At 41.6% G+C, this 24,401-nt stretch overlaps 1 protein-coding gene across 2 annotated transcripts in view; it reads right to left on the reverse strand.

Moving 5' to 3' along the window:
• LOC124709122 (trans-1,2-dihydrobenzene-1,2-diol dehydrogenase-like) overlaps positions 1-24,401 on the reverse strand; it is a 101,786-nt gene that overhangs the window by 70,921 nt on the left and 6,464 nt on the right. For both annotated transcript variants that reach the window (XM_047240778.1, XM_047240780.1), the window contains exon 3: positions 1,028-1,319. In XM_047240778.1, the coding sequence (XP_047096734.1) occupies positions 1,028-1,319 (292 nt within the window). The remainder of the gene's footprint in view (positions 1-1,027; positions 1,320-24,401) is intronic.

Genomic DNA, 24,401 nt, shown 5'->3' on the forward strand with positions numbered 1-24,401 from the left:
GGTTTTTTGGAGCAATCTTGCTATTTTCATCTACGATTTTTCTTATAAACATTATTGTTTCTAGGATATATAGGCATGGTAATGGAAGAATATGAAGCTTTTTAAATGAGGGTTTGCATGAAGATCGAGGTGCTGAGCCTTCCATGGCTCTTATAATTCTTTTTTGTGCAATAAAACAGCTTTTGCTGGGTGGTGAATTTCCCCAGCAAATTAAACCATATTTTAGTAGTGATTCTGCTTGGGCATAGTACACATTTCTTATGGCTTGCATAGATGTGCATCCAGCAAGAATTTTTATACTATAGCAAATAGTATTTAATTTACTACATAGGTGTTGTTTGTGTTTCTGGCATCTTAGGTCATCTTGGATCCAAACTCCCAAAAATTTGGTGCTATTTACAATTTCAAGTCTTTTGCCTGACAGTTCTGTGGTTGTATTTAAAGGCTGTTTATTCTGCACCGTGTGTAGACGCACAGTGTTTGTTTTATGTGTGTTTATTATTAAGTTGTTCATTGCGAACCATTCTGATACATACATTTTGGAACTCTTCTGGGGTCTTTCCTTTGATACGTATATTTGTATCATCGGCATATTTAATGTATTTATAGTTAGGGCTGGATGGTTCCAGGTCATTTGCAAACTTACTTTCCCCTCGTGTGTGTTTTTTTTCTTGGAAGCCTCTATCTGCTTTAGAGGCTATACTCGGATGACAAATAGAGAAGGCCTTCCAAGTAAGGGAAGTAAGCAAAAATTAAATACCTCACAGAGATCAAAAGGTATGGGAGTGTCTGATCCAGAATGGCTGAATGCCAACAATGTCTTCAACCCAAATTAGAAACAGCTGGTAGGAAACTTGCATGAATGTTAGCCATTCCATGCTTTATCCCAAATCTAAGCAACTAATGATAGCATAGAAGCTGCCATCCCTAGAAACATAAGCCTTATATAAACAATAAAAGATATTATCAGATACTAATTAAAGCATATGATTTAATTAGAATGGGTAAAATAAAGTTCTGTGTCTACCTTATACGCTCCAAGTCTTCTATAGGAAACCCAAAATTTGCCATCACTTGAATGACTTCACCTATGCTACCTGATTCTATTTCTTTCTTCAGCATGCTATATGCAGGGAAGAAACGAGACCAGACTGCTTCCATCATAAATAACCCTTTCCGCTTTGCTAATGATATCAACTCAGTTGTTTCTTTTAAGTTCAAAGTCAACGGCTTTTCACAGAGTATAGGCTTTCCATTATTCAACATCAGTTTTCCAACTTCAAGATGCTGTGACTGGATGGTTCCAATGTAAATCACATCTACAAAAATAACAACAAAGGAATTTTTATTGGATATATCTATTTAAAATGGGTCAAATGACACAAAATTGAAAAAGTTTTTGTCAAGAAAATTATAAATAATCTATTATCTCTCCCATTTAAAGTAAAGAAGTAGTTTTCATGTTTAAGATAATGTCAATCTCAAAATGAATAGTTAAAACCATAGTACACTGGAACAATCAATACAATGAAAGAATATACACAATATTTCTAAAATCCCCTTCTAAATACTAAGGATATGCACAAGGAAACTATGTAAGCAATGATTCAAATAGGTAGCCATGCTGGAGAAAAACAGCTTCCAAGCCTCTGGCACAAACATTTAAAATAACGGGAAAAAAACCTTTTACACAGTGTAGAATATATTGTGTGAGGGTGATATGTAACAAATTAAACCTATTTGCCAGACTGTAAGATGAACCTGAATCTCTACCTTCAGCAGGCAGTGAGCTACCAATTATGCCATTCAGCCATGCCTCACAGGCCAATTGGAAGCTTCAGTCTGTCAACAGCTGCTTGATTCCCCTTCCAGACTTAGCAGCGAGTCGCCTAGGCAAAAATGAGCTTTGAGATGGTCCTTGTGTGTTGTGATATTTCAACTGCCAGCATATTTTCCACAAAAGGAAGAGATCGTGGCTTGTATCCCTTTACAACACACAGTATTAACTACACAGATATGATTAATGTGAAACAATGCTTTCCACTCTTCCACATTAGTTGGGGGCAGCAGTAATTACATTTTGTAATCAATTAATTAATGTGGTATGGCATAAATAGGTGCTAAGGCAAACACAATCCACAGTATTCACCTCCCCCCCCCCCCGTCTCTGTCTTGTGTGTGCGTGTGCACGCGCGTGTTGGGAGGGGTGGGGTGGGGGTTGTTTTCTCACAGGCAGTCTGCTTTCTGTTCTGGTTCTACCACAGTGCACAGGGCATTGTTAACACATTAATTGGTTACATATTTAAAAATTACCAGTTACAGTAACTTACAGTATCCCCTTAGCCCATGTGGGAGTTACCGATTTATGGCGTATGGTATGGAAACATTACACCTTTACACACAAACTGATTATCTCTCCAGAACACTATACAAATGCTTTTAATCTCTAGCTGGAATTTTGAAACATAGTGTATACTAGTTTATAGTCAATGACACTGTGTACAGAAGAGAGTGCATTAACCGTATGGGGGAGGAGGTGGAGGTGGAGGAGGAGGAAGAGATGTTTGTAAATATAAAAGGACTCAACTATGTGGTTATTAGCCCCTTGATCCTCTCATGGCATCTGAAGATGTAGGTACAAGCCTTCTTTTCCCTCTCTTTGTTTGATAGCAGTAAGAGTATCATATATTTTGCACTAGGTACATGAAGGGGTAACTACCCTACTAAAATTCAGCTGTCAAAAATAAAATTAAGATCTCATGGTAAAAGTTAAAATGGCAACCAAGTATATGTAGCTAGTCTATTGTAATTCAGAAATAGAAATAGAGATGGTTTGTCACCCGTGGTAGGTTCTCGTGAGAAGAACAGACTGGGTGGTGCCTCGGGGCTAAACCAGGAGGGAGAAGTCCATCCTCCCACCTCCACCATTAGGCCAACATACAATGATGTTGCCTCTAAATTTTGCTGTAATATCCACACTTTTTTAGGAAGTGTAGCACACGGCTTACAGCTGTTTCATCATGTGCTGTAATCTGACAGACGGTGTCCTAGGTCTATTTGACATGACAGATCTTTGGTAGCTGGATAATTTTTTAGGATATGGTAAATCAGTGTTTCTATACAGATGCATTGTGGGGTTGCTTCTTGGCTTAGTAGAAATTCATTAGTTATTTTGGTATGTCCACTGCCAAGGTGGTCTAAGACAGTGTTTGATGATCTTTATAGTCGAGTCGGCATAAGTTAATACATGACAGTCGCAGAGGCTGGGTGTGGTAGCTATGCATACCTACTTCAATCAGGCACAGTAATGTGATTTTGTAAATGTCTCTGTGACAACGCCTCAGTGTTGTCACAGCCTATTGATTTCGCCAGCAGCTGTTGGCACTTCACAGCTGAAAGTGGTAACATTGCTGCAAGCTGTCAAGGATCTTCTTACGCCATCTCAACTATAGTTTACTGAATTGTGTACTATATTGCCATTTGTCTTCACATTTCTTCAGAATGTGGTACCTAACGTGTGTCGTTAAGACAGCAGTTTGAGTATCACTTTGAGTATTTAAATTCCCATTGCTTCTTTGGCTAGTTTGTCAGTCAACTCATTACCTGGAATGTCGATGTGACTCAGTGTCCAGCCTAACATCAACTACAGGCAGCTATATAGAAGATAAGAAAAGGCTGCAAAACCATGGATACAATTTCTCACCAACTAAAACAAGCATCATGCAGTTTTGTAGATTATGGTCTGCCCATCCCTGTATAGAACTATTTCTCCAAAATGCAGGAAGCAGTGGACCAGTACCATTTTGGAGGACTTCTTTTTGATGATAAACTTACATGGTTACCATATATAAGGCAACTAACAACTTCCTGCAAGAAGGAACACTGTACACTATTTCCTTGGTAACAGGTTCCTGAGATGTGCTTCAAAAAGTTTTGTTAAAATTTTATAAAGCACTCATTTTATCCAGTTTGGACAATGGCAGCATTGTTTAGGGGTCAACAGCATTATTAAGCATATGTTAGTCCCTGTGCAGCATCATTTTGATAAACATCATGCAAACAGTGCAAAAAATATGAAATTAAGACTCCCATTTAACTGTTAAATTATTTCTGAGCCACAATACTAACATAATACTTACTGCTTATTCTAAATAGGTACAAAGGAACAGTTTATTGTAATTGTTTTCTTGGGCAATACACTACTACATCATGTCAGGCGAATTGGTTAAAGCTTAGTTTCTAATGAGCAACCTTTGTCTACATCTGGACTGCAATGTAATGAGTTAGTAGCATCCAGTATTTTGCTAGATGTTACTGAGAATTTTGACTGACTGAAGGAAACAATACTAGTCTTCAGTTTTCAACACCAGGCAGGTCATACAATAAGTACATCTTAACCACCTGCAGCCTTTGGTCTGTCTATATGCTGGGAGATATTCCACAGTTCACATGTAGATGCAATAAATGTCAAACTGTGTACCCACTGATCAGTCAAAGTGTATTATTCAGAGCAAAATCTACATACAAAGTAAGTTACAATACATGACATTTACATCAGGTTGCTGAGTAGTAGAAAATCGCATAATTATTCCAGTTTCACTTTGCAACCATTATTTTTCGTTTCCATCTCCTGAAGACTTGATTTGATGAATTTTGCAGCCAACTGTCACATTCCATTCCACTCTTATTACTTAAGGCAAATGTCCAAGTTTATTCTTGCAAACAATGTGTATTTTGTTTTAGCATACAAGACTGAGAACCACGACTAGTAACAGTAGTTTCCACCATGATCTAAGAAAGGGAAAATGAGAGAAACCGTCTAAAGTCTGGGGACAATTAACTTATACAGGGTGATTCAAATGTAAGAACAGATTTCAGTTGTTTATTGTAGAGAAACTATGAAAGATAAACAGATTGTGCATGTCATTGAATAGAAGAAGGTTCAAAGTTTTATGTTTGCACAGACACTATGCTATACACTCAACATGAGCACCATATGTAGCTTGAGGAACATCAAAATGGTAATCCATTCCATTGCAAACGTGCATCAACAGGTCTCTATTTACTGTTTCAACAGCTTCAACAATTCAGTTTCTAATGAAGGGACTGTATGAACTTCCCCCACTCTGATTTGCTTCATACTGACAGGCTGTGTAGGGGACAACTAGGACTTCAACATATCAATGAGAGGCAAAAAAAAAAAAACCTTTTGACTCCACCTGTCTGAGATAACCTTGTAAGTCCAGTAACCAGTAGCTCCATTATCAAAAAGAGATGTGAAAGTGCATGGCTTTCTCTAATCTATCAACAACTAGGATTCTACTACATACAGTAGTTACACATGTAGCAACCTTATCTGTATCACTTCATATTATTTTTTAAGAAACCACTTTTCTTTTTCTTTCTTTCTTGGGGCCTTGGTACCATGTCACACGTGGTTGGCCATGTTACTATTGATTTGGCAGTGTTAGTTGCAGAGGGTGGCCGGGTGCTCTTCCTGCCACAACCCCCTCCTGCAAAAATTTAAAAACTCGAGGTGTGAGATTTTCATTGCCTACCAGCAATACGTAAATAGCAGGATGTAGTTCTAAACCATTTTGGAGAAAACTGAATTTCAACATTTTACACATGTTTCGTATGATCACTAGCAATCAAGGATTCTGCAGCTGAGCAAGTAGGCACTTAGTTTCATAAACATGAGGTCTGTGGATCAAATCTCGTTTCTGGTACTCTATTTTTTTTTTTTTTTTTTTTTTTTAAATTTCATTCCCACATTATTCCAACAACAGATATGAATCGTATGAATTGAAACTGCATGATGTCTAAGCACCAGTTATGAATGAAACTCAAGTTTTTTCAGTCAATATTTCCAGGCTGAGAGGCCGTGGTCAATGCATAAAACAGCTTCCTGATGTTTTGTCTCCAATTGCGGGAGACATCAACTGAGGTAAAACAGCTCCTGCCACTAAGGCTTAAGGGGGCTCTCACATTTATAGAGCAAACTGAGGGCGCCACCATATGTCATGTGATGCCATATTTGAACAAAAATAATGAACTGTCATTCTGTTGGCACAAAGTCAGCATCTATATTTTATCTAACTTAAATCTCCTCCTCTTCTATTAGTGGCAGTAGCTGTTGTACCTCTGAAGATGTCTCCCACAGTTGGATTAATTAATTACTTAATTGAGAGGGGTTATGGGACCAAGCGGCAAGGTCATCAGTCCCGCAATTCCAAAGTTAGTCGCAGAAGAAAGAGAGTCCACTAAAAGTGAATGGATCCAGTCACAGGAGTCAAATTATAAAATAATGAACATTAAACACACACAGTAAAGGCATAAAAGGTGAGACCAAATCTAAAAACTGGAAACAAGGGGGCAGTCATGGGGTCACAGACCGAGAAGACTAAAAGAAGTCCCAACCACAACTAACCAGCCCCTGCTCCAAGAGTAAAGTATCTGGAAATAAAAACCACTTTCACAGAGGAAACTGAGGACCAGTTCAAACATCTGTGGATCATCTGCTAATGTTAAATTTAAGGAATCAGGAAGACTATACTTAAAATGAAGGATCGAAAGAGGGGGACATTCCACCAATATGTGAGATATCATCACTCTGGCTCCACATTGTGGGGTTGGGTAATAACGTAGGAGGAAACAATGGGTGAATTGGGTATGACCGATGTGGACTCCTTCCGAGAGGAGTGGAAGGAAAAGCACCAAACTGCAGTAGACTCCTTGATTGTGCGGAGTTTATTACTATGAGCAGTAGCGCTCCAGATGTCATTCCACTTTTGGGAAAAGAGAGATTTGGTGTAGATCTGCATACCCACAGCTGGAATCATGAAAGGAAATGGAGGTAAGTATCTGCTTCTCTAGCCAAACAGTCAGCCAGTTCATTCCCTGGGATGCCCACAAGACTTGGGACCCAGAGAAAGATGACTGAACAGGTGGAATGCTCACGGGCAGAAGAGACTGAAGGATGATGAGAGTAGCATCGGCCGATAGCCTGCTCGCTGTGCATGGAGTCTGAACAAATTAAAACACTGTAGAGGGAGGCCTGAGAAACAAGGAGGAGGGCCCTGTGAATGGCTAGGAGCTCTGCTGTGAACACACTACATGATCCTGGCAATAAATGATGTTCAAAGCCAGTAGGAGGCATGAAAGCGTATCCCACTTTATTGATTGTCGTAGAACCGTTAGTGTAAAATGTGGTGGCACACTGGAACTCTGCAAGGATGACACATACAAGACACCGTAAAACCATAGGAGCGACAGAAATCTGATCCTGGAATAGATCGGACCTAATCTATGGTCTAGGCACCATCCGTGGGGAGGTATGGGAGGAAAGATACGGGGTGCAGCTCAGTGAGTGGAGATGAAGATCCTGAGAGGGGGAAGTGAGACGCATACCAACCAGCAATCCCACCCATGGGTGGCTGTTAGGAGGGACACATCCCTCGTTGGCAAAGAGTACAGGGTACAAAGAATCATCAAGGAATTGGCAAATGGTGATTGCGTAAGAAACAAGGAGTTGGCTCCTTCGTATGTGTGGAGGCGGAATCCCCACTTCTGTGAGGAGACTATCAACAGGACTAGTGCGAAAGGCACCAATAGCCAGATGCAGCCTGCAATGACGGACAGGGTCAAGCAGTTTCAAAGTGGACGGAGCTGCTGAGCCATAAACCTGACTACTATAATCTAGTCTGGACAAGACCAGAGCACGGTAAAGATGGAGAAGAGTGGAACGGTCTGCACCCCAAGATGTGTGGGTTAGGAGATGGAGAGAATTAAGCTTCCGCATACATGTAGTCTTTAGGTGGCGAATGTGGGGCAACCATGTCAGCTTGTTATCAAAAATAAGTCCCAAGAAACGGGACTGTGCTATAGCATTGAGGAACTGGTCACCTAAATAAAGCTCTGCATCAGGGTGTACTGCGGGCCAATGACAAAAATGCATAACCCGCATTTCGGAGGGAGAAAACTGGAATCCATGGCAGATGGCCCATGCAGCTGCCCATCAGATGGCGCCTTGATCCTGGCTCTCAGTAGATGCTACCGAGTGGGAGCTGCACCAGATGCAAAAATCATCGACGTACATGCTGAGATAACCAGAGGTCCAACAGAGGTCATGAGCCCATTGATGGCAATGAGGAAGAGTGTGACACTTAGCACAGAACCCTGTGAGATACTGTTCTGAATCTGAGAGGTGCTGAGTGAAGTGCCAACTCGAATCCAGAAGAGCCGGCGAGATAAAAACTTGCAGATAAAAATCAGAAGGGGACCATGGAAGCCCCAGTCATGGAGAGTAACTAAAATGTGAAGGTGCCAAGCCATGTAGTATGCCTTATGTGGGTCAAAGAAAACAGTGACAAGGTGTCAGCGAAGAGTAAAGGCCTGTCAGATGGCTGATTCCAATCTGAGTAAACAACTAGTTGGAGAGTGTTCTGCCCAGAAGCCACATCGATATGGGGACAATAGGCCCTGAGGTTTGAGTATCCAACATAATCTGAAGCTGACCATCCTCTTGAGCAGTTTACAAAGTACATTCGTCAGGCTAATTAGGCGATAGCTGTCGAGAGACATTGGGTTCTTCCCGGGCTTAAGGATGGGGATAACTAGACTGTTTCCCCATTGTAAAGGAAAAGCATCCAGGAGCCAAATGCAATTGAAGACCCTGAGGAGATGTTCCCTCTGGTGAACTACACTGTCTCGCCACCGTGACGGAAAAGCACCCACGAGCCAAATGTGATTGAAGACCCTGAGGAGATGTTGCCTCTGGGGAATGTCGAAGTGTTGGATCATCTGGTTGTGGATGTAATCCGGGCCTGGGGCTGTGTCTCAGGAAGAGGTGAGAGCCTGCAACAATTACCATTCATTGAAGGGTGCATTATAGAGCTCAGCATGGTGCAGGATTAAACAGAGTGAGGTCTACTACGGTATATTGATAATTTTCACTTATGGACCGTCTGACAGCAACTGAATAAAACACAATTTTAGTGCCATACGCGTTTCGCCTTTATTTTCTGCAAGGCATCATCAGTGGCAGGTTGCGTAGACAGTTTCTTACATATTACACTCCTGTTGCATTTTTGGTGTTGTTCTTCTTCCTATGAGTGCCAATTTGCTGTTTAGTCGGCAACAGAAACCAAAACATTGCATTAAAACAAGCATTCAGTGCATAGTGCTGTGGAATGCGGAAAAAACAGCAAATTGGCGCTCATAGGAAGAAGAACAACACCAAAAATGCAACAGGAGCGTAATATGTAAGAAACTGTCTACGCAACCTGCCACTGATGATGCCTTGCAGAAAATAAAGGCGAAACGCGTATGGCACTAAAATTGTGTTTTATTCAGTTGCTGTCAGACGGTCCATAAGTGAAAATTATCAATATACCGTAGTATTACGCGCAACTGAGGAGGACAGGACCACAAAAGTTGAAGAGTGAGGTCTGTTCAACTCTGCATTTCTGCCGGAGAAAGGGAGCAGGATAGGAAGATGACGCCGATGCCATCACAAAGTGTGTCATGAGGTGTTTTGTGAGGACCAATGGATCAGTGCACAGAGCACCTTGGAGGTTAAGACCCTGAACAGTTCACTGTCACAGAGCTTGGAGCAAACCTGCAATGAGGAGGCACACATCCCCAGGGAGGAAACATAGTGCTCCCGGCATTCCTTTTTACTCTGCTTAATAAGATAACGAGCCTTAGCATGGAGATGCTTCAAAGCGAGGAAGTTGGTCTGTGAAGGGTGTCGCTGAAATCACTGTAGTGCCCATCAGTGGTCCTGGACAGTGACGGCGACATCCTTTGTCCACCATGGTACCGGTCAACGATGAGGGGGACCTGTGGATCAGGGAAAAGCAGTGCCAGCAGCATGAAGAATACTGGCAGAGAAGCACTGTAAGACTACATCAATGTAACTAAAGAGAGAGGTGTCATAGTGCACAGTAGATGTATATGAAGGCCAACTGGCACTGCAGAATACCCAACATGGTGGCCTGCGCGCCTGGCGGCAGCGGGGGAACATAGGCTCACAGGAAAGTGGTCACTTGTCACAAAGGTCAACATGGGATGACCAATGTAAGGGAGTCACGAGGGCAGGGAAGGAGATTGTGAGATCGATAGCAGAGTAGGTGCCATGAACGGCACTGAAGTGGGTAGGGGAACCATCATTGAGGACACACAAATTGAAGTACGTGATAAGTTGGTCATTTAGGAGACCCCTACCCATTGAAGTGACATGCCCCCCACAGTGGGTGATAGGCATTGAAGTCCCGAAGGAGGAGAAACGGGACAGGAGTTGCTAGATTAAGATAAACAGTTCAGCGAAAGGAAGTGGTCTACCTGGAGGGAGGTAGACATTGCACATGGTGATTGCCAGAGTTGTTTGCACTCAAACCACTATTGCTTCCAAATTGTTACATAGGGGTATCCAGCCACTAATGACATGGAGCAAACCGAAGTGTAGACCCCACCAGATTCTATCCTGGGGCTGGCACGGTTCCAACAGAACACTCGATAACCACAAAATGTTGGAGCGGTCATAATGGAAATGTGTTTCTTGAAGAACAAGACAGAACGCGGAAGAGGACAAGACAAAATGTTGCATTTCTGGTAGGTGACAATAGTATCGGTTGCAATTCCACTGGATGATCATGTTGCGAGAGTCCGAGTTAGACGTAAAGAAGCTGAGAGGAGGTTATGTCACTTGGTCAGTAGTCATCAACAAGGATGGGGTGACATCCATAAATAAAATGTCAGACTCAAGTTGCGAGGGGGGAGATGGCACCTCTGGGGGCACTGGGGATGCCTTGTCTAGGGATTTATGTTTTTTTTCCTTCTCTTTCAGAGCTGGAGGAGGGCAGGGCACAGAGGGAGTACAGGCATCTGCAAGACCTGGAACCGAAAGAGAGCGGGCAACCTTGGGGTGCACAGACGGTGCATCTCGTGGCTGAGTGGTGGTAGGAGTCTGCTGGCCTGACAGATGGCAGGGAGAGGAGTCCCAGGAGGGACCCTGATCACCAGCAGGTGCCGAAGAAGGGGGCCACTTCTTTGGCCAGGGAGGAGGAGCGGCTCCAGGATGGGAGGTCATGGGAACTGCAGGGGAGGGGGGGAGGGGGAGGGGGGATGGGGGGGGGGGAGGGAGGAGGGATGGCGTAACGAAGAGGTAGGAGAAGGAAATGAAGTAACAGAGACAAAAGTTGAAAATAGTGACAATGGATGGAGTCTCTCATACTGCATAGGTGGAGGGACGTACAGCTTCACGTCACATCTGTAGCACATAACCTTTACCTTCTCTGGGAGGGTATCCTTCTCAAAAGCCAGAATGAAGGCGCCAGTATCAGAGCTGTTGTCTCTGTGACCCTTCTGCACACGTCAAACAAAATGACACCACGCCACTCCAGATTAGCCCGGAGTTCCTCATCAGTTTGCAGGATGAGGTACCTACGAAAAATCACTGCCTGGACCATATTCAGAGATTGGTGAGGAGTAATAGACTGTGGAACATTGCCAAGATTGGCTGTGGATTGGGTAGCAGAAGAAGCTTTGATCAGCATCGAGTCTGACTGCATCTTACTAAGACACTCCACTTCACCAAACTTGTCCTCGACATTTTCCATGAAAAACAATGGCTTTGTGGTGGTGAATGTGTCCCCTTCTGTCCTAGTACGGACGAGGTAATGAGGAAAGGGATTCATCCCAAGACAGTGAGCCTGGCCCCCCTCCCATGGTGTAGCCAGGGAAGGGAAGGTTGCCAGGTCATGCAGAGCAGCATTCAATGAGCCTTCACAGGGTGTATACGTGGGGACAAAGAAAAAAAATTCCCAGATTTCTCCTGAATTTCCCAATTAAAAATACACGTTCTCCCAGGTGAAAATACACTTTTTCTGTGTCAAGTGACAGTATACTCTTCCTCGGCAATGTAAAACTCATCAATCGTTTGAATGTTTATGGTTTTATATACCGACGTAGAATTTCCCGGCACTTTATAAAACGAAACTCCCGGGGCGGTGGGCATGTATGCTGCATATTTTCGTATTACGATGGTATAAATTTGAATTCCACCAAACACCGCATGTCACTTTCTGAAGCACTGAAATCGAGATTGTGATTTTTTTGTAAGCCTGTCATAGCTCATGTCACTTGATCTCGCCCGCTGCTGACAGCATACGTCAGCCAATAGCAAGATCTTCTAAATGATCGTCCTCAAAGAGTTGATTTTTATATGAGAGCGATTTGTGATCTAAGAAATTCATCGTACATTCTCGCACATAGTTCGTCTTGTGCAAAAGGAAATTTGCTTTGAATGTAGCGCTTTTCAAACCACCATTCGCAATATTTTCCCACAACCTGTTAGAAATAGGTTCGAAACTTCCTGGCAGATTAAAACTGTGTGCCCGACCGAGACTCGAACTAGGGACCTTTGCCTTTCGCGGGCAAGTGCTCTACCAACTGAGCTACCGAAGCACGACTCACGCCCGGTACTCACAGCTTTACTTCTGCCAGTACCTCGTCTCCTACTTTCCAAACTTTACAGAAGCTCTCCTGCGAACCTTGCAGAACTAGCACTCCTGAAAGAAAGGATATTGCGGAGACATGGCTTAGCCACAGCCTGGGGGATGTTTCCAGAATGAGATTTTCACTCTGCAGCGGAGTGTGCGTGATATGAAACTTCCTGGCAGATTAAAACTGTGTGCCTGACCGAGACTCGAACTCGGGACCTTTGCCTTTCGCGGGCTAGTGCTCTACCAACTGAGCTACCGAAGCACGACTCACGCCCGGTACTCACAGCTTTACTTCTGCCAGTACCTCATTCTGGAGAAATAGGTTCGTTTCAGCAGTTGCAAGACAGCGCCAGATAACAGACGTCACCGCGCTTGCGCAGTTACGATGATGCAGGAAACCCATATGTTCATACGTGTAAAACATTAAAAGATTTTATATTATGTCATAAAAGAAACAAGACATCAGAGAATACTTCAAGAGCATCGGAATTTCGTGAACCATACTAAAATGCGTAATTCGGCTTAAACTGCACATTCGTATGTCCATATTCGGATGTAAATTTTCTTGGAGTACCAGTGCAGTATTATCTCATGTTTGGTTCTTTATTATGGTATAATGCCATAAACGCACTTGAAATGCAGCAAACAGTTGAAACCAGCCAAGAGTTTAATTTCAAACACTTCGTTTCAAATAAATTGACTGCCTCAACAGAAAAGATTAATAAAAGCCAAATCTCTTTAGCAAACCGACAAAAATAACTTCATTGTTCTGCAAGGCGATTAATGCTTGACTGTTAGAAAAGTGGAAATAAAATCTGAAACTAATAAGATATTTTAGCCTTCCGTTACTAAGCGAACGTATTTTAATTCATTTGATAGCTCCCGGCCACAAAAATCCATTTCATCATCATTTAACGTGAGAGCAATAAATGAAGATGAAACAACAAAATCACTCAACGTAAACACGGGTCACGCAGAGACGACCCACCTCCCCACCACAACTCGGACTGCTCTGTGCATCAGAGCCCAGATTTACTATATTTCTGAACCGGGGCATATTAGGTACAGCCACACTGCTGTAACCAGAAGCGGGAGAAGGTACTACTCATATGCGACTAAACTGCACATGCGCAAGAGCCCGCCTGCAACAACTCAAACGACTCTAATTTAAACAGTTGTCATGTCAAGCTCATCAGAGGCAATTCGTTGTTATGAAGCATTGCATAGTCTTCCTAAGCTCTGTTGGCAGATGCTTGTATAAGCACTGTGTTTTGTTGTTGTATACGGCGCATTTCCTTTGCAACTTAAGTTTTATTTTAGTTTTTTTTCTCTTGTTCAGGTTTTGTTGCTTCAGTATTATTCTGCAGTAGTTGTATACAGTAATATCCTTTGTTAGATTATTGGTTCTTACCAGTCAAAATCACAAAAATTTAACTGAAAACCAAAACAATGAAAAATTCCCGGAATTCTAAACAATTCCCGGGTTTTTCCCGGTTTTCTCCCGGATGAAAAAATTCCCGGGTTTTTCCCAGATCTCCCGGTTGTCCCGGGTCGTATATACCCTGCTTCACCATTCGAAGAGATGGCTGTTTGAGAATGGCCAGATTTTTGCAGCTTGATATGCTTCATGTGCCAAGCATCCACCCTGATATCACCCACTTCAATCGGGGGCTCTGCCCATGGGTGCCACCCAGCCACAGTAAGGGCTGTCTGGCACGGTGGCCATTGCTGGGAGTTCCAACACTCCAGGAAGATTGCAACCCCTCCTTGGCATACATGGGGAGGGAACATTTCAGGTATTAGTGTGATCCCAGTCCCACCACACAGACTGGTTACGTGTGCTGGTGACCTAGCAGGGTGGAAGGGGACTGCAGCAGGGAAGTGAGAGGAGAAGGGAAGGGGGAGAAATCCATACTTTAGATGCTAGGGAGGAAGTTCTTCCCCAAATGGCTCACACTAAAAACAAGAAAAGTTGAAGTGGAGGTCAAACCTCAAGGGGGGACCTAAACGCCAAAAAGGATGAAAGAACAGGCAAAAGGAATAAAATTGCAACCAATACAGGAGACCAGGTGGATAGTCAGGTCAACATAAATCAGAACACAGAGAGAGGGGAAGGAGGGAGCAACAGGGAAGGAGCGAGGATAGTGAGGGAGGGCAGGGCGCCACACAAAAGAACTGTGAGCCCCCCTGGGGAGGTTCCACAGTTGGAGATGAAACGTCAGCAAGCACTTTTGTACATCTGCCATGGCCTCTCAGCCTGAAATCTTTAGCTGAAAACAACACTGGCTATGAAAACCTGTGGCATTTATGCCACATCCCTGCCCATGTTTATTACATTTTTGTTGCTTTGTTTTAATGCACAGTATAGGAAGATTTTGTTACAGGAGGCTAGCAAGTACGTAGGATCACAAAGCAGACTCATCAAACAACTTGCCAGGTGGTCACATAGCGAAAGAACAGCTGGGCAAGCAAGAGCCGTATCGTACTGTAGCAGAAAGAGAGAGTGAATTCACCTGCAACGCTCGACAACAAGTGGTGAATCTTTTATTATTTATATTTATTGTTTAAATGTTAATATGCAGCTACAACTGTGCTAATACATTACTTGCACAGACTACTTGTTAATAATAATTTCAATATTACTCAGTTCCTGAGAAAATAAGAATTACAACTTCTAGTTACTGTCAGTGCTTATTCATGGAAAGAATGGGCCAATTACTGCTTAGATAGCTCACTACCGGTCTATGATCAGTTTCTGAGCAGGTAATACATGAATCTGTGTATAAAATCTGATCTCATGTAAAGACAGAACAGTTTGTTAAAAAATTACCTCGGATGATGTACTTGTGCGACGTTATGTTAATCCAAGGCAGTCTACAATCAGTTTTTGAGGTGGCAACACATGATCTGGGGTGTGAAATGCAGCTCAGTATAAAAACAGAATTAACTGTTAAAGCTACCCCGGAAAACATATTTGTGCAATCTCATGTTGATTCTGAGATTGTATGAAGCGTTTTTGTGACATCTGCAGTTCTCTGAAAATAATGATCAATGACTGGGAGTCTTGTTATGAATATTAGTGACAGACTGGCTATAGAAATCATTTTACTAATATTGCAATTAATGAAATAAAACAAAATTAGTTGGCATCCTAACATGTTACAATTCTTATTATGCTTTGCATCTAAACCTATGCACTTGTCACATTATTATGCACTGTTTATGGCACAAGTGTTAGAGCTTGTGACCAAAGGAGAAGAAACCAAGCAGGATGCTGTATTTAGAAGATATGAGGTAAGCAAGCTGCTGCCAACTGTGCTATGGAAAATGACTGTGGATATTTCTTGCTCAAATCCACCACATTTCATAATCCTGGCACACCTTTAAGGTGGAAAGTTTCATTTACTGTAACCCACTGTGTAGCTTACGGAGGTCAAATCTGTGTTCACCGTGAGACTACATTTTGCCATTGACCCTAATATTTGTTACGCTTGGCATCCCTGGTGTGGAAAAATAGCTTTAAACAGTGGTTAAATTTAATAAGATGCATTAAACCCTCAATGTTCAGTACAGCCTCTGCAGAGTGGATATGTCAATTTTGGGTTTGCAGCTGGAGGGACTGCACAAGAAAAAAAGCTCAACAACTGTGTACCTCATTTTCCTGTTATGCTGCCGGAAAACTGCAACAGTTCTGAAATTTCTGAAGGTGAGGAGAATGTTTCACTTGGCACAAGTGAACTGTATTTACAACCGCATGGAACTAGTGATGCTACAGGAGCAGATCCACCAGATGCGGTGAGAACTGGTGGCAACTAGCAGTATGCTGTTGTATCTCCATCTACATATTCTGTATATCAGCAGTGTAATGCAGTGTTGCGACTAGAACAAGGTGGATGATTTAACATTCAGGACTGTGGAACTCAATGCAGAACTGTCAACTAGTAGGCAGAAGAATAAGTTTGATGGCTTGCAGAAAGGCAGACGTGAAACATCAGTTGCTGTGACTTCTTGAATGGTTATTAACTTGTGTGGGAGAGAATTAACTGAAGAAGAAAGTTCAGTTCTGAGGAATGGAGGTACTTGCAGTGACAGTTCTTGCGACTCCAGGTAGTATTGCACCACAATTGGTAAGCTGAGCTCAAAACATTTGTAGTGTAGTGACTGTATGGGTTGGCAGTACAAACTACACTGAGGTCCACCAGGGACCACAGTTGCCAACCTGTGGGTATCACATGTGTGGTTAGTGACTGGTCAATATCTCATTAAATACTAAAGCACTGAGCTATGGGGGATAGTTCTCTCCAGTACGCCAAGTCATGTACAGTCTCCAGTTACTGCCAAGTCTACAAGTTGCAGTGTCTGTCAGTCGTCTCCAAGACTTAGGCTCCATAGGCCAGCTTTGGACTCTGCTTCGGCATCACTCAGAGCCACAGTGACAGGACTTTAATATTTGAAAGGTCTGGTAATAACTTAAAATGCCTAAATGTGCTCGGCATTTCACAAGAAGAAGTATCATTTAAGTTTAGTATTTCTTCATACTTAATAAATATTATTTTATTACTAATTGTTGGTAATCTTTCTGATTGAAGATAACCTACGCTGTCCTCCCACAATCCCAACAGTAATTTTGCAGCAATGCCACTAAACATTCCCACAGAGGACATTATAACAAATGTGGAGGCAGGAATCCATCTTATCACTACAATACAGTGTGAAATTAAGACAGAAATAGTCTGGATATTATGCAAAGCAAAGCCGCATAACAGTAATGTGTGTCTAGTGGAAAAGAAAGTGGTAAGGGAGGTCAATTCGGCTAAGGGCATGAATGTACTTACAGCGCCAAGGGTAATGCCATAGTTTTGATGAATAGCAAAGATTACCACAAGAAGATTAGTGACCTTTTGGATCCCACTGCTTATAAAAAACTCTGGAAGGATCTTACAATGAAAGTTTTGAGAACCACCAATCAACTGGTAAAACAGTCTTCTTTTTCATCAGATGATAAAAAACAACTCTGCAGAATGGAAGCTTATCCACACAGACTGTATGAACTGCCAAAGGTGCATAAGCCAAAGGTTCCTCTCAGACTAACTGTGAGTGTCACAGTATCTTCCACTCATCAGGTGGCTCGATATCTCTTCTCTTTGATGCAGCTGTATACTGGTAGAATTGACATTAAAAACACTGTGCATTTCACTGAAAAACTGAAGGAAAATGTCAGCCCAAGTAATATTCTTGTCAGGTTTGATGTAGCATCCCAGTTTACTATGGTTCCTGTAAACAAAGCTGCTTCATACATAGCAGATTTTTTCTGACTGCTTTACCATAACTTATTTCCAGTACAACAATGAATTTTACGGACAAATTAATAGGGTGGCTATGGATAGCCCTCTTAGTGCAGCTGTTGCCCAGTTATTTATGAAGTTCTTTGAACAGCAGGCACTGCAGATAACCAGTAAAAGACCGGCTAAGTGGCATACTGCTATGTGGACAATACATTTGTATTATGGATTCATGATGAGGAGGAGGAGCTGGGCGTCTTCTTGGTGCATCTTAACAATATTAACCCAAATATACAGTTTAAGATGGAGAAATAGAGCAATGGTCAAGTTAATTTTCTGGATGTATCTGTAATCAAACAGGTGGATGGAACTCTGGGCCATAAGGTATACAGAATGGACACACACTGATCGATACATTCACAAGGAATCAAACCGTCATCCTAGACAAAAACGAGTTGTCATTAAAACATTGGTGGATAGAGCCAACAAAATCTGTGAGCCATATTTGCAAGATGAATTAAATCACTTATTGTCAGCCTTCAAGAAATATGGGTATGCTAGTAAGGAGATTGATCGAGCAGTCCAACAAAGAAGATAGGAAGCCAGAAGTACTGAGCAATAAGGACTGCCACCTGGAAAAGTTTTTCCCCTGTTCATTAATAAAATTATGGATTGCATAGGGAAAGTTTCGGTCAAATGTGGTGTCAAAATAACCTTTAGAATACCAAGAAGATTAATGGATATTTAAGAATGACAGAAGATGCATGACAACCCCTAGCAATACCTGGGATATATAAAATACCGTGCAATTGCAGACAATTGTATACTGGAACTATGAAAAGAAGTGTCAATAAATGCATAGGCGAACACAAAAAGAACTTTCATCTGGGGCATATCGAAAAATATCCCATAACAGAACATGTTTTTCGAGATGGGAACCACGAAATTATATACATTATCATGCGTGCATGTTTCGAAAGGCAATAGAAATTTATAAGCAACTTAATAATTTTAACAGAAAAGAAGAAGGTCTGAAGTTGGACAAAATATGGATGTTGACTTTGTGCCAACAGAATGACAATATATTATTTTTAATAGCAACGCTATCCACAGAGAGTCACACTGTCAGTGTCATATGACATATGGTGGTGCCTTTTATAAATGTGAAGCCCATTAAGCTTAGTGGAGGCAGCTGTTTTACCTCAGAAGAAGTCTTCTGAAGTTGGAGACAAAAGTCAGGAAGCAGTTTTATACATCGACCACGGCCTCTCAGCCTGGAAGTTTTAACTGAAGAAGATGCTGGCCATGAAAGCCTACATTGTATGAGTAACCCAAGTTTATTTTGCAATAGACAAACTGAAAAAACAACACATGCAAAGATTCAGTGTTCATTAGAAGTGCTGTACACTGCAATAATTATTGTTTCTCATGTTTCTATGATCAGCACCATCCTGATTTGTACAATGCTCCATTGGTCACACTTTACACTTGCCCCACACATAGATAAAATAATACAAATAAAATGACTACACTACTTGATTGAAAGTTCTTGTACATTCAATTTTTTTCCAATCTCATTATGAACATTTTTTCTCAGGATAAAGATTCTGAAAATAATAAATGAATCATTGAATAATGACAGTTTGCACAGTCAAAAAAAGCGCAGGCAGGAATATTTCATCCACTTCGGACTTATTGAGTACTAGTGACCATAAAGAATACGTAAAGAAACTTAAATTTTTCAAACTTTGTTTTCTCGTCTCGAACATGGCTGAGACTTGCATCTTCCTGTGTGTACATGTTGCAGTCATAGTCATGCCCTGCACATCCTGTCAATATGAATCAAATCAGTGAGGGTAACTTCATACGGTCCCCTTGTCAGCTCTTATGTGTAGTTGAAATTGGTGGGACAAAGACTGTCTTATGTACCCTTGTACCTAACCCCCCCCCCCCCCCCCACACAGAAAGAAATTTACAAAGTGTGAGGGCTTGTGACTTGGGTGGCCAAAAGCAATTAATGAGATCTTGTTGTCAACCTCCTCCAATCTAAAGTTTTGGAATGGTGGTGTTCAGATAACACCGTATCTCAAGGTGAAAGTGAGACATGGTGCCATCATGCATAAATATGGAATCATTGGAATGTTCGTGACATTCAGAAAGCAACCAATTGGGCAACATGTCCAGATATGACATTCCTGTCTGCTTCCTCTGGCAAAAAGAAAGGTCTATAAACTTTGTGAACAGAAAAGGTACAAAACACATTCAGGTTCAGTGAATCTCTCATGTTCGACGATAATGCCAGAATTTTGTGTCCCCCAAATTCTTACATTGTGACAATTTACTTTACCTAATAGATGAAATATTGACTTGTCCAAAAAGATGAGTCATCCAAGGAAAGTGTCCTCTGGCATACCCTGGAGAACCTAAATGCAAAATTTGTACCTTCTGTTATGGTCACTGGGACGCAACTGCTACAATAACAGTAACTTGTAAGGCTTCATATGCAGGCGTCCTTTCAGAAATGCCACACTGTTGTGTGATGAAGTTAAAGTACTTGGGCTTGCCCAGCTTGCAGACACCCGAGGGCTCCATGTGAATGCATCTCGGATATGCTTGACATTTCCGTCAGTCGTGCATGGCCAACCAGTGCTCTTGCCTTTGCATATGCTACCAACTTCCAAGAATTTTCAATGCCAGTCATAAATCTGCTTGACAGAGTTGGCTTCTTTCTGAATCAATGACAGAATGCTTGTTGCACTTGAATAATGGATTGACTTCATGCAAATTCTAATATAACAAAATGGTTTCTTTTGTCGTTTAGTCACCATGTTGCTAAAAGCAAACAACAGTGCAGCTGTGTCAAAACTTTGAATCTTTCTTTATCCTGTGATATGTGTAATGTGTTTTATCTTTTATAGTTTTTCTGTAACAAATAATTGAATTCTGTTCTTCTTTTTTTTCTTTTTGTATCATTTGGTATATTGACTGCACTTCAATCTTTCCCTCTCCTCAACAGTAATGCTTTGGTATTTATCTCTGTTTAATAAGCATTAATCCATGTTTCACCCAGATGAGCTTCTCACCATTTGCACTCCCATACAATTGAAGTCTGAAGTAACATTTCATCCAAGTAAGCTTTTGGCCATTTGCATTCCAATATGAAGTAACACAGTTGTCAGGGGACATATTTTACCCTCCATATATCCATGTAAATAGAGAGAGCTATGGAATGACTGACTATGCATGGAAAATTTGGAAAAGCACATAACACAACATTATACTGTACTATATATATTGTACAGTATTTAAATTGAAAGAACATTACACATAAAACATCTAAAAACTTACCAAATACAGAAACTAGATAAACATCACTCAAATGATTACCAACAATAACACTATAGAAATTACAAATAAAATACTATGTTACACAACATTTACTGTAAAATACATGACACCATCATCTGCTTTACCACTCATTTCATACAGCAGCAATAATGCCTTTGTCACCTATCATCTCTAGTTTTGGTTCCTAGTTGACAATGAGTGTCCAGTCGTTTTGGTCTTTTAGATCAATATTGCACTAGAGAACATCATAAGCAGACTGGATATCTTTGCTGCCATTACACTCATTGCAGCATTTTCATGAACCGAACATTTGGCCCAGCAATTCTTAAGGGGTCAGACTGATGTTTCGCTACACCTGCCCTACAGTGTTCAAATTTAGAGATTTCAAGAATATTTCCATTTCCTCATTTGAATCTGTTGTTGTTAGGCAGTAACAAATTTATTATTTTTAGGATGCGTTATATCCAAATCTGCAGTGTATCACATTTTTATTGCACTTCAATTTTTCATAAAATTCTCAGGTGACATTTTATAAAAAGAATAGAGTTAGTTACCACATAGAGAAGTGGTTGAGCTGCAGACACAATGGAAAGACTTTTAAACATTTAAGCTTTCAGACAAAAGAGTCCTCCTTGTGAAATAGGAAAAAACATGCACGCGCAAGCACAAACACAAACACTGTTTCCGGCTACTGGGGCCTCAATGTCTCCTTTATGTGCTGAGTAGCAATCTATTCTTTGCTTATTATTATTATCTCATCCTGGACTTCGTTGTTTAACATTACTTTTTCACAGACTTTGTAGTTCCTTATATTACTCAGAATGCCAAGATATTATTATTATTATTATTATTTTTTAAATACGCTGCACAACAGAATTAAAGGATCATATTTCCCTTTGCGACGCTAAAGTTTGAAAAGTGGGTCAACAGTATGTATAACCTTCCCTTGTAATGGGCAAGAGTATGGCACACTGCAACATCACCCTCGGGCTTGACAATGTTTGAAACAGCAAGGTGTCGACATAAGAAAGAAAGGCCACAGCTCAGATGTTCTGTGACCCGTAAGGTGGATTAATGTTATCACATTGGCACCAAATTTCATCACAATTCTGCCCACTGTCTCTGTGGATGTGTCACACAGTCAGTAGGTTGTCACACCTCCTCTTACCCACATTTCACCCTTCCTCTTGATGCCTCTGTGATCAAGATCAGAATTGCGATGCCTGGCATTGAAATCACATGGTTTTCTTATCAGTGGCCAGGAAAATATTCCTGATGTATTGCCGCTCTGAACAGGTACAGAAAGGCCGCAGAGTGTTGCATAAATGACACCACTGGAACCACACCTTTCACTGGGGCATTGTGTCCCATACATTTCACGGTCGAAAATGACAGTTTTCAGTGCGTTGAGCAACTGGAAGATGTTCTTCACAACTTCTGAAACTGCTGACATCCTTTAATGTTTCAATTCCTCTCCATGGACATTGTGGGCCTGCACGCTCATCAAACTTTATCACACCCATCTGGAGCGCAGCACGATCCAAATTTTTGCTCTTGTGTACACATTGGAACCACTGAGGACTGTTCAAAGCTGTTTGATGAAATTTGAAAGTGATCTGAAGCTGTTAAAGCTGTTTCTGCTTTCTCAGCACTTCTATTTTGTGTTGTCCTGTGGCATGATCACAGCGGATGCACAGTGACACATGCATAAATAAAATGGCGAAGGGTCCCTCTGGGACCCATCAGTTCGGCAAAACCCTCAGAGGCACCCGCTCACCTTCATTGTGAATTTTAAAAATGTACCTGCACAGTCAGAACCAATGACAAAGTCCAAGGCACTTGCTGGCTGGCAACCTTCCTTTGACATATTCCAATTCCAGGTGGCCTACTATCAGGTGCAAGAGCAACAGTTTAGTGGTGAAAGGCCAGCAGTGTAACCCATCTGCAGGAGCCTGAGAATCTCATCACGGGTTCTGTCTGCACAGGTACATTTTTAAAATTCACAATAAAGACGGGCAGGTTCCACCGAGGGTTTTGGTGAATGGGGAGGTCTTGGAGGAACCTTTGCAATTTTATTCACGCATGTTTCCATGTTGCATCTCCCTGTGATCATGCTACAGGAGGACACAAAATAGGAGCACTGAGGAAGTATAAGCACCCTACGTAGGCACCCTTCACTTCTTCAGATCATGTTCAAATTACAATAAATTGTTCTGAATGGTACAAAGTGGTTCCAGTCTCTACACGAGGGCAAAAACTGCAGTAACGCTATGCTGCAAATGAGTGAGATAACATTCAATGGGGGGACAGCCCCAAAACGTGTGTACAGAAAGTTTGAAATGCCTGAAGGTGTCAGCAGTGTCAAAGGTTTTGAAGAATATCTTCCTGTTGCTCATCACACTGATAACTGTCATTTTCGACTGTGAAATGTTTCATTAATGCCATTTATGCCACCGCCTGCAGCATTTTTGTACAGATTCTGAGCAGTGTTGTGTCTGGAAGCTTTTCCTCGGTCACTCAAAAGAAAATCACGTGATTTCAATGTTAGGCATGGCAGTTCTGATCTCTGTTGCAGAGGCGTCAAAAGAAATGATGAAATGTGGGTAAGAGGGGGTGTAATGACATTCCGGTCATGCGACATATTCACAGTGGCATTGGGCAGAATTGTGGCAAAATTTTGTAGTAACCTGTTATTCGTTAAGCTACCTTACACACCACATGAACTTCTGAGCTGTGGCCTTTCTTGTACAACACCTTGTGGTTTGAAGCATTGCTGAAACTGAGGCTGACATCAGGAGGTTGCCAAGCCTTTGCATCATTACAGGGGATAGTTGTATGCTCCTCTGAGCCAAATTTCAAACTTAAGCACTGCAATGGGTGGGAATTATGGGGTTTTGAAAATGTGATCCTTTAATTCTGTTGCTCAGTGTAGTTTTCATTCCTTGCACTGAGGAAAAACAGGTCTTGGGTAGAACCAGGAGAGTGAAGATATTTTCAATTTATTTATTGGACAACATTTCCAAGACAAAATATGAAGGCCAACTTTGGGTATGGATGTTCCTGCTCACGTCGTCTAATTTGTTCCCATTTTATGTAGTACATCAGTTTAGTTTGTTGAGAAAAGGATATCCAGTCATCATTGCAACAGATGATAAAATTATTCACAGGCTGCTATTTCAGTAGATTTTAGCACCACTCTTACAAACATTTTGCTCTCAGGATCGCTTGTGACACAATGAGACAGCTGGCACACTCAGGCCCTCTG

Source organism: Schistocerca piceifrons, chromosome 7, assembly GCF_021461385.2.
Source record: "Schistocerca piceifrons isolate TAMUIC-IGC-003096 chromosome 7, iqSchPice1.1, whole genome shotgun sequence".
Classification (NCBI taxonomy): Eukaryota; Metazoa; Arthropoda; class Insecta; order Orthoptera; family Acrididae; genus Schistocerca; species Schistocerca piceifrons.